We start from the raw sequence: 9,892 nt of genomic DNA on the forward strand, positions 1-9,892 counted from the left end.
TTTTATGTTTTTCAGAAAGAAATGGTTCTGTATTAAAACCGTATAAAATCTTCCACCAACAAAAAAGCTGTCAGAACTGTTGAAACACGGTCTCTCCTGAAACTTTAACAGATTCCTTTGCCTTTATTATTTTTGTTTTATTTTTGCTTGACTTGTTTTACATTATTATTATGTTTTTTTTTGTTGTTCATTCTCCTGGCGAACGTGAAAATTGTATTTTGCACACAGTGTGTAAAATCAAAAATGTATGTTGTGCGCTTCATTTCAAACAAAGCAGGGGGGGGGGGTGTCCTTGTTACGTCATCAGAGTGCGACTATGTTGAAGCTAGTTTGTCGGGTCTGCGCAGTGCTGCTTTTTGTTCGTGATGGCGCTGAGTAAGACGTTTGGTCAAAAACCGGTGAAATTTCAGCTGGAGGAGGATGGAGAATATTACATGATTGGATCGGAGGTGGGTCTGTTACTGCGGATGATTTCTTTGCTTCTTTCTGGATCTTCTATCTCGTTCAGCGCGATGGGGTCCCGTTAGCCGTTTACCGTAGATCAGGACTGGCACAAAAACCGAATGAATGAGCTCCGTCGAGTTCCTTCATGCCGTAACGTCGTCGGAATAAAAGGTTCAGTGTCTCCAGTGTTTCATGAAATCCTAATCTCCTCCCTAAAATCATCAGCTCTTCTGTGGAACCAGGCGGTCGCTAGCACGTTAGCTAGTAACGCTAATTCCCTGTAACTCAAAAACAAAGAAAACTTTCCTAATCAGTTTGTTATGATTTATTGATCGTAAACCGTGAATCTGACTGGCTTTAAACGACAGTTTTATAGAGAGTTTTTGTAGAGAAATGCGTTCATCCAGACAAAACCCATCCCGTCGACACCGTTTAGAGGCGGACAGCAGCGTTCAGCCAGTTTCTGCTAAACCCAGGAAGAAGAAGCGCAAAGCTGCACCTTTTAGAAAAACACAACTCTGGTTTTTGACCATTAGGCCATTCTGGATCTATAGCTATCAATCTATGGATCAATCAGTATAAATGTGCAACAATTCCATTGATTTCTCTGTGCAACAATTTGACGTTAGACAGACAGCAGCATGGATGATGGACACGACCCATTTGGTGTTTTACCTGGAACCCTAACCGTAGCCCTAACCGTAGCCCTAACCGTAGCCCTAACCGTAGCCCTAACCGTAGCCCTAACCGTAGCCCTAACCGTAGCCCTAACCGTAGCCCTAACCGTAGCCCTAACCGTAGCCTTAACCGTAGCCCTAACCGTAGCCCTAACCGTAGCCCTAACCGTAGCCCTAACCGTAGCCCTAACCGTAGCCTTAACCGTAGCCCTAACCGTAGCCCTAACCGTAGCCCTAACCGTAGCCCTAACCGTAGCCCTAACCGTAGCCCTAACCGTAGCCCTAACCGTAGCTCTAACCGTAGCCCTAACCGTAGCCCTAACCGTAGCCCTAACCGTAGCCCTAACCGTAGCTCTAACCGTAGCCCTAACCGTAGCCCTAACCGTAGCCCTAACCGTAGCCCTAACCGTAGCCCTAACCGTAGCCCTAACCGTAGCCCTAACCGTAGCCCTAACCGTAGCCCTAACCCTAACCCTAACCGTAGCTCTAACCGTAGCCCTAACCGTAGCCCTAACCGTAGCCCTAACCGTAGCCCTAACCGTAGCCCTAACCGTAGCCCTAACCGTAGCCCTAACCGTAACCCTAACCGTAGCTCTAACCGTAGCCCTAACCGTAGCCCTAACCGTAGCCCTAACCGCAACCCTAACCGTAACCCTAACCGCAGCCCTAACCGTAGCCCTAACCGTAGCCCTAACCGTAGCCCTAACCGTAGCCTTAACCGTAGCCCTAACCGTAGCCCTAACCGTAGCCCTAACCGTAGCCCTAACCGTAGCCCTAACCGTAGCTCTAACCGTAGCCCTAACCGTAGCCCTAACCGTAGCCCTAACCGTAGCCCTAACCGTAGCCCTAACCGTAGCCCTAACCGTAGCCCTAACCCTAACCCTAACCGTAGCTCTAACCGTAGCCCTAACCGTAGCCCTAACCGTAGCCCTAACCGTAGCCCTAACCGTAGCCCTAACCGTAGCCCTAACCGTAGCCCTAACCGTAGCCCTAACCGTAGCCCTAACCGTAGCCCTAACCGTAGCCCTAACCGTAGCCCTAACCGTAGCCCTAACCGTAGCCCTAACCGTAACCCTAACCGTAGCTCTAACCGTAGCCCTAACCGTAGCCCTAACCGTAGCCCTAACCGCAACCCTAACCGTAACCCTAACCGTAGCCCTAACGCTTCCTCTGGGTCCGAGCAGCCGAGGAAAAAGTTCAGGGCTGGCTGCACATGTTTAGATTTGTGTGTAAATAAGCACTTTCTTCACTTTATTTAACCCTAATTTTACAAGGAGGATCAGTTGAGAACAAATTCTCAGACAGTGATAAAATACTTCGAGGACTCTCGCCTCGCAGCGAGAAAGCCCCGGTTCGATTCCCTGCTGGGTCTTTTCTGTGTGGGTTTTCTCCGGCTTTATCCCACCATCCAGGGTGGACCCCTCACCCACGTGACAGTACCCAGCATCCCTTTGAGCCCAAAAGAGATTGAGCGGGTTTGGAAAATGGTTGGATGGGTTTCATGTTGTCATGTTCTTCAGTGATGAAGCCTGTCTGTCAGATCAACAGTTTACATGAAGATCAGAGCTTTGAAAAGACTCTGGTCAGTCTTTCTGAAATGCAGAACTCTTTGTTGTCCAACTCTTATGGAAGCGACTGTGTAGCATGAATAAAAAGAAAAGTCAAAGCCAGAAATGCTTTTTCATTTTCAAAATGTAGCTGCATTTTTGGACTTAAAATTAAAATGAAAAAGCAATATTTCAAAATGCTTTTTCATTCCCTTCTTCAACACAGCTTATTCTGTCGCTTAATTAAAATGATAATGAAAATGGTTTTTGACATTTCATTTTCAAGACATTCTCTGGTAAATCTGTAGCAAAATTCATTTAGAAATGTCTAATTTGATCATTAAAATTGATTAACAGAAATGCTTTTTCATTTTCAAAATGAAGCTGCATCAAATGACTCAAAATTCAAATGAAAAAGCAATATTTCAAAATGCTTTTTCATTTTATACTAAAATACGTTTATTGTGTGTCATAATTAAAACGAAAATGCAAAGAGGGGATTGCATTTGCATTTTCACATCCACCTTGGGAACCTTGTAGCAAAATTCATTAACAGTGAGCATTTCCAGAGGGGGGGGGGGGGGGGGGGGGCGATGACGTCACTGCTTTCTCCGCGTGTCCGGCCGCTGACACACACAGACACACCAGGAGCAGTGGAGCTTTCTGTTAGCGGCAGAGATGACGGCTTTGAGTTGGTTGTGAACTTCTGATGAGTTTCCACAGCTTCTCAGGACTACATAGCAGCATGTCCGCCTTCTGCGGTTCTCCTCCTGACGCACCGCGGACAAGCTTTGTTCTGCGGATCGCCAGCTGCCTTCGCATGGCGAGGGCGCGAAGCTCCGATGATCGCTGAAGCTGCCCTAAAGACTACAAAACAATGCATTATGGGACATGTGTCCTGATGGTTTTTGTAGTGGAGTGATTATTTAAAATAATTTAAAATACCAATTCATTAAAAAAGGCTACATACATCACAAAACATTAAAATAATCATAAAATATATAATAACACAGATAATACTAAGGGGGAGAAGAATATTAAAACTAAATTGAATGTTAAGGACAACTCCAACTGTTGTCCTTCAGTCTTGCTGCAGATTCGCTTTCATCTCACAGCCCCCCCGCCTGGTCTCCCCAACGATCCAGGCGAGCCGCCGGTTCATCTCAAACACGTCTATCGTTGCATTTTCCCCACGTATTTTCAGTGTGTCTAAAACTAATGTTGTTTTTGCTCGAGCGGGTTTAAAGTTCAAGCCCCGTTAGCTGTCACGCATGTAGGTGTGGGACATTTATTCTCCTCAGCTGACCCGACTCCCGCGGGAGCGATGTGCTGCCGCAACGGCCGTGCATAAACCGTTTGATGCGCCGCCGTAACCAAAAGCTAAACCTTCCTCCGGGTCTGTGTGACCCAGAGAAAAGTTCAGCACGGACTGCATGTATTTAGAAAATCACGAGCGAATAAATACGTTCTAAAGGAAAGTAAGGAACTCCTTAATGTGGTCCGGGGGGGGGGGGCTGTCAGGTTTCCTGCTTTCAAGCCCGGTCATTGTCACGCCCCCAAGAGTCATAAAACCCACTGTGATTGGTTGCTTTGTCAGCTCCGCCCACGACAATGAAAAAGTGTCATTCATACAAACTGGCGTGCTGCAGTAACATTAAACCTTCATATTAAGGCGGGGACCGCAAAATATCATCTTCGGGGCCGCAAATAGCCTGCGGGCCGCGAGTTTGAGACCCCTGCTGTACACTCTGGCACTGGTACACTAGCCGCAGGTCGGAAGAACGAATCAATAGTTCGCTTGCTCATAGGTCAGACGCACATGTCATATCAGGTTGTGATGATATTTGTCTCTGTTTCCTTCCCGCAGATGTTTACGCGCACTCGATTATCTCTAGGCCCCGCCCCCTACACGCATTTTAGCCACTTACAGTGGCTTTCCCTATTCTTCTCACACGCAGTGGCCGCCTCACACACAGGCATCACGCGAGAGTGTACGTGCTCGCGTTTCATGAGTATGTGCGCGAGTGTGTGTGTCTGCCTCCGTGCGTGTGCGCTTGCGTCTCATTGATCATTGACGTGCCCCTTCCACGTTTAATGTATAAAAATACGAAGGGTGGAGGAGGCAAATTTACTGGTCGCGCATGTGCGATTGGATGTAAAATTCAGTCGCACACTCTCAAATTTTGGTCGCAAAATGCGACCAATTGCTCGCAGTCTGGAGCCCTGGATCATATATGATCCTTTGGCACACTAAAGAACCACTTTTCATTAAATGAGTTATTTTCGCAGCTCATTTTCGACCTACAAGTAAGACGACTTAATCTCTGAGGCTCCGCCTTTTGCACTTTGTGGGTGCCGCCCATTTTATGGCAGCATGTCTGTATTTCTCCCACGAAAACAAAAATCTGAACTCTTGCAGAGACAGATGTGCAGATTGTGCAAAAAGAGAAGCGTTTAGCCGATCACCGCTAGCTGCATGGAGAAAGTGGGCGTGTGTGTTAGCCTGGGGGCGGGGCTGGCAGCTCAGACTCTTCCGTCACTTTGTGATGTCACAAAGTGAGGATCCTCTTGTTTCTGTGGATTGGGAGGGGCTCGCGCTCAGAGAGCAGGTTTTTAGAGGAATACTCAGAAATGAGTGAATGGATCAAAATACCACTTTTGGGTTATTTATAGTAATGAATGAACAGAAACTACACTTAAAAGCTCAAAAAGTAGATCTTACATGGTATAGCCCCTTTAAAAATCCTCAAACATTTTTGTTACTGGGTCACTTAGTGCAGGGCCGCCCAATCCTGGTGTCAAGTGTGTCCATGTTCTGATGGACTGAGCACACATGATCCAGGTAAACAGCAGGGAGCGCTGCAGAGCAGGCAGGGTAGTAGGGCTTGAGGAACATGATTGGGCAGCCCTGACTCAAAGCATGTCACCTTACTTTCTTAACCCTTGTGCTATCTTAGATGACCCCCCATTCCATTGAGGTGTTCTCCCTACCATGACAAAGGTGGATAAAGGTGGAAAGATTTCATGTAATCCATGGACACCAGTGAAGATCACAAATCATTGAAGGAAAAAGGTTCAGAGCACTGTCTAGTGGGTCTAGATGACCCAACTCCCACTGGTAAAGTGCCAAGGATAGCACAAGGGTTACAAATTGGTGTTAGATGTTTTACAAGTCTTCTGTGGTCTTTGTGTGTTCAGGTGGGAAACTACCTCCGGATGTTCAGAGGCTCGCTGTACAAAAGATACCCGTCACTATGGAGAAAACTGGCAACTGTAGAAGAACGCAAGAAAATAGTGGAATCGTCACACGGTCAGTAGAGGACGATGTCTACTACAGATGGGAGCAGATCTATGCTTTCCTTTTCAAATATACAGTTACTACATTTAGGAATTTCACTTTGGAGGATTTTCTGCTTCAGAAATAGTTTACAAATAAAAGCGGAGAGTCTTTTTATTCAAAGTCTGTTTCTTTGTCTTGGGGGGAGTTCATTTGACGATACACGGGTACCTCTGGGGAACGGTCTTGCACCTGCTGAATACCTGCTGAACATGACAGCAGACATGTTTTCTGCCTTTAAGACCACGGTTATACTCAGCTGGCCACCAGCGTGACGCTGCTGAAGGCCTCCGAGGTCGAGGAGATCTTGGAAGGAAACGACGAGAAGTACAAAGCTGTCTCCATCAGCACCGAGCCCCCCGCCTACCTCAGGTGCCCCTAACATTAATGCAGCTAGAAGGCGTGCCAGAAAATCCTGAACATTTTGAGCAAATGTTTTTGTGTGACATTGAAGAGCATTTATCTGTGTGTAGGGAGCAGAAGGCAAAGAGGAACAGTCAGTGGGTTCCCACGCTGCCCAACAGCTCCCATCATCTAGATGCAGTCCCTTGCTCCACCACCATCAACCGCAGTCGACTCGGTCGCGATAAGAAGAGGACGTTCCCCTTGTGGTGAGCTGCAGGTCCTCTCTCTCTCTTTTCACTCTCTGTTTAAGGAAGCACAGAAACAAAACCTGAGGAGAGACTTTGGGGTGGAACTGTGATGAGATGGAAGCAGGAACCTGCTGGTTTGTAAGACAGGGGCTGCTCAGTGGTGCAGTGGTTGGTAGGGTTGGGCGATGTCCCCTAAATTGGCCTTTGACGATGTTTGCTGTCAACCATCGGGATGGACGATGACATCGTCTGGGGGGGGGGGGCTATTTTTACATTTTTCGTTCTTATACAACTGCTATTCGTTATTTTACTTTTTTTATTTTATTTCCCAACTAATGACTAATCCGCAATGATCCAGTATAAACTGAGGGAAGTGACTTTAACAAAAAAAGTAACAAACAAAATAGAAAAGAAGTAGTCCGCTCCTGCACTTAACTAGTGAAGTGGACTGGCGAAGCGCGGACTTCCAGCTTTGTGTTTGATGGGAAGGGAGGGGGGGTGCTTTGTTACATGAGCGGTGTGTGTGGAAGATTTAAGACTGCGATCCGTCCCGCACCTCTAGTACGAGGCTACGAGCTACCGAACTCAGAACCGGGTCTAAAAGTGTGTCTGAGCACAGCTCGGATCGTCAGCACACACAGCGGTTTGAGTTTCAAAGCAGAAATGTCGCTCAGTCCTTAGAAAACAGTCAAACAATCACGTGGATTTGTGTTTCCAGTTGTGTCCCGACTAAATAAAGGCTGATGTTATTCCCACATGTTTACGTGCAGCGCCACCCAAAGCTAATGTTGTTAGCCCGTGTTAGCATACTGCTAATCCTGGCTTCTTTCCGGCTCCGTCCAGAAAAAGCACTGACCACACGGATTAAAATTCAAATGCTGAGCAAACAGGTGTTTCATAATAACCGTAACATTATTAAAAGCACGTTTAGAAGATCGTCTCGTATATTACCGAGCTGACATGTCAATGTATAAAGCCGCTCGGCGCTGTTTAACATCGTTTTGTATTGAATTGTTACATTCAATAAAGTTTGGGAAAAAAAGCCGCTCGGCGGAATTTTCCCCCCTTCCGGTTTTCAAACCCTACTGCTCATGTGCGAATGATTTATTCCGACTGAAAGTGTGACCTTAGTGAACGTTTTTATATTCTGAAAACATTTTTCTGGGCCCATCTACACGGTTGGATTCTAATCCGACCATTGATCCCATCAAAGTATTTTGCACATGTAACCGCGGCTTATGGTGTCGACTCGCAACGTGGCGGGGGCGTGGCATCACGATGGTGTCTCTCCATCGGGATGTCAGTCACCCATCACGATGGACGATGATATCGTCCATCGGCACAACCCTAGTGGTTGGCACTCTCGCTTCACTGTGAGAAGGCCCTGGTTGGAATCCCTGAAGGGACCATTCTGTGTGGAGTTGACATGTTCTGCCCATTCATGTGTGTTTTTCTGCGTGTGTGCGCTGATCTTCTCTCCCTGTGTGCGTGCGCTGATCTCTGTGTTTGCGTGTGTTGATCTTCTCTGCGTGTGCGTGTGTGTGTGTGTGCTGATCTTCACTTCGTGTGTGTGTGCGTGCGCTGATCTCTGCGTGTGTGTGTGTGTGTGTGTGCATGCGTGTGCTGATCTGTGTGTGTGCGTGTGCTGATCTTCTCTGTGTGTGCGTGTTGCTGATCTCTGTGTTTGCGTGTGTTGATCTTCTCTGCGTGCGTGCGTGTGTGTGTGAATGCAGTGATCTTCTCTGTGTGTGCTTGCTGATCTCTGTGTGTGCGTGCGTGCGTGCGTGTGCGTGCGTGTGTGCTGATCTTCACTTCGTGTGTGTGTGCGTGCGCTGATCTCTGCGTGTGCGTATGCTGATCTCTGTGTGCGTGCGCTGATCTGTGTGTGCATGTCCTGATCTTCCCTGTGTGTGCATGTCCTGATCTTCCCTGTGTGTGCGTGTGCTGATCTTCTCTGTGTGTGTGTGTGCTGATCTTCACTTCGTGTGTGTGTGCGTGCGCTGATCTCTGCGTGTGTGTGTGTGTGTGCATGCGTGTGCTGATCTGTGTGTGTGCGTGTGCTGATCTTCTCTGTGTGTGCGTGTTGCTGATCTCTGTGTTTGCGTGTGTTGATCTTCTCTGCGTGCGTGCGTGTGTGTGTGAATGCAGTGATCTTCTCTGTGTGTGCTTGCTGATCTCTGTGTGTGCGTGCGTGCGTGCGTGTGCGTGCGTGTGTGCTGATCTTCACTTCGTGTGTGTGTGCGTGCGCTGATCTCTGCGTGTGCGTATGCTGATCTCTGTGTGCGTGCGCTGATCTGTGTGTGCATGTCCTGATCTTCCCTGTGTGTGCGTGTGCTGATCTTCTCTGTGTGTGCGTGTGCTGATCTTCTCTGTGTGTGCGTGTGCTGATTTTCTCTGTGTGCGTCCGTGGATCTTCAACCATGGAGGTATTTATTTATTGATTGTTTTCAATTATTCAAAGCTCAGTTTTCTGAAATTCTCCTGCTTTATTAGAAACTTTTTTTTTTTATAAAGTATATTTTTGGATCATTTGTTGGTGAGATCAAGTGAATCTTGAAACGTGATTCCTTCAATCCAATACGTTTTTTGTGGTCTTGCAGCTCAATGTCGTAGGAATCCTTTTCTTAGCAGTGCTGCCCCCTGGTGGTTGAGCATCATCCTTTTTCTCTGTCGTCTTCATTCTGATCAGCTTTGATGACCACGATCCAGCAGTTATCCATGAAAATGCCACTCAGACTGAAGTTCTGGTTCCAATCCGGCTAGACATGGAGATAGAGGGCCAGAAGCTTAGGGATGCTTTTACCTGGAATATGAATGGTAACTTCCCATCATTCCTTTCTCCCAGCTTCTGGAAGATGGAGGGATTTCTTTAACAGTGTTGTCTTGTGGAACATTTTCAGAAAAGCTCATGACCCCTGAGATGTTTGCTGAAATCCTGTGCGATGACCTGGACCTGAACCCTCTGACCTTCGTCCCGGCCATTGCCTCTGCCATTCGGCAGCAAATTGAGTCGTACCCGACAGACAGCCTCCTGGAAGACCAGACAGACCAGAGGGTGATCATCAAGGTGAGCTGGAGATGCTTCAGGTACTTTGGAAGAGAATGAACAGGCAGCCCACTCATCCTCAGTTCTCCTCGTCTCCCAGCTCAACATCCATGTTGGCAACATTTCCCTGGTGGACCAGTTTGAGTGGGACATGTCTGAGAGGGAGAACTCCCCAGAGAAGTTTGCCCTGAAGCTTTGCTCTGAACTGGGTCTGGGCGGAGAATTTGTCACCACCATTGCCTATAGCA

At 47.4% G+C, this 9,892-nt stretch overlaps 1 protein-coding gene across 1 annotated transcript in view; it reads left to right on the forward strand.

The window, feature by feature from the left end:
* Positions 1–290: 290 nt before the first annotated feature.
* The window catches only part of smarcb1a (SWI/SNF related BAF chromatin remodeling complex subunit B1a), a 16,902-nt gene continuing 7,300 nt past the window's right edge, over positions 291–9,892 (forward strand). The window contains exons 1-7 of the mRNA XM_023958916.2: positions 291–449; positions 5,867–5,978; positions 6,248–6,377; positions 6,479–6,616; positions 9,288–9,415; positions 9,499–9,665; positions 9,745–9,892. The exon at positions 9,745–9,892 is cut by the window's right edge and continues 43 nt beyond it. Of these exons, the coding sequence (XP_023814684.1) occupies positions 366–449; positions 5,867–5,978; positions 6,248–6,377; positions 6,479–6,616; positions 9,288–9,415; positions 9,499–9,665; positions 9,745–9,892 (907 nt within the window). The 5' untranslated portion in view covers positions 291–365. The remainder of the gene's footprint in view (positions 450–5,866; positions 5,979–6,247; positions 6,378–6,478; positions 6,617–9,287; positions 9,416–9,498; positions 9,666–9,744) is intronic.

Source organism: Oryzias latipes, chromosome 9 (genome assembly GCF_053564925.1).
Source record: "Oryzias latipes strain Hd-rR chromosome 9, Olatipes_Hd-rR_3.1".
NCBI classification, from domain to species: domain Eukaryota; kingdom Metazoa; phylum Chordata; class Actinopteri; order Beloniformes; family Adrianichthyidae; genus Oryzias; species Oryzias latipes.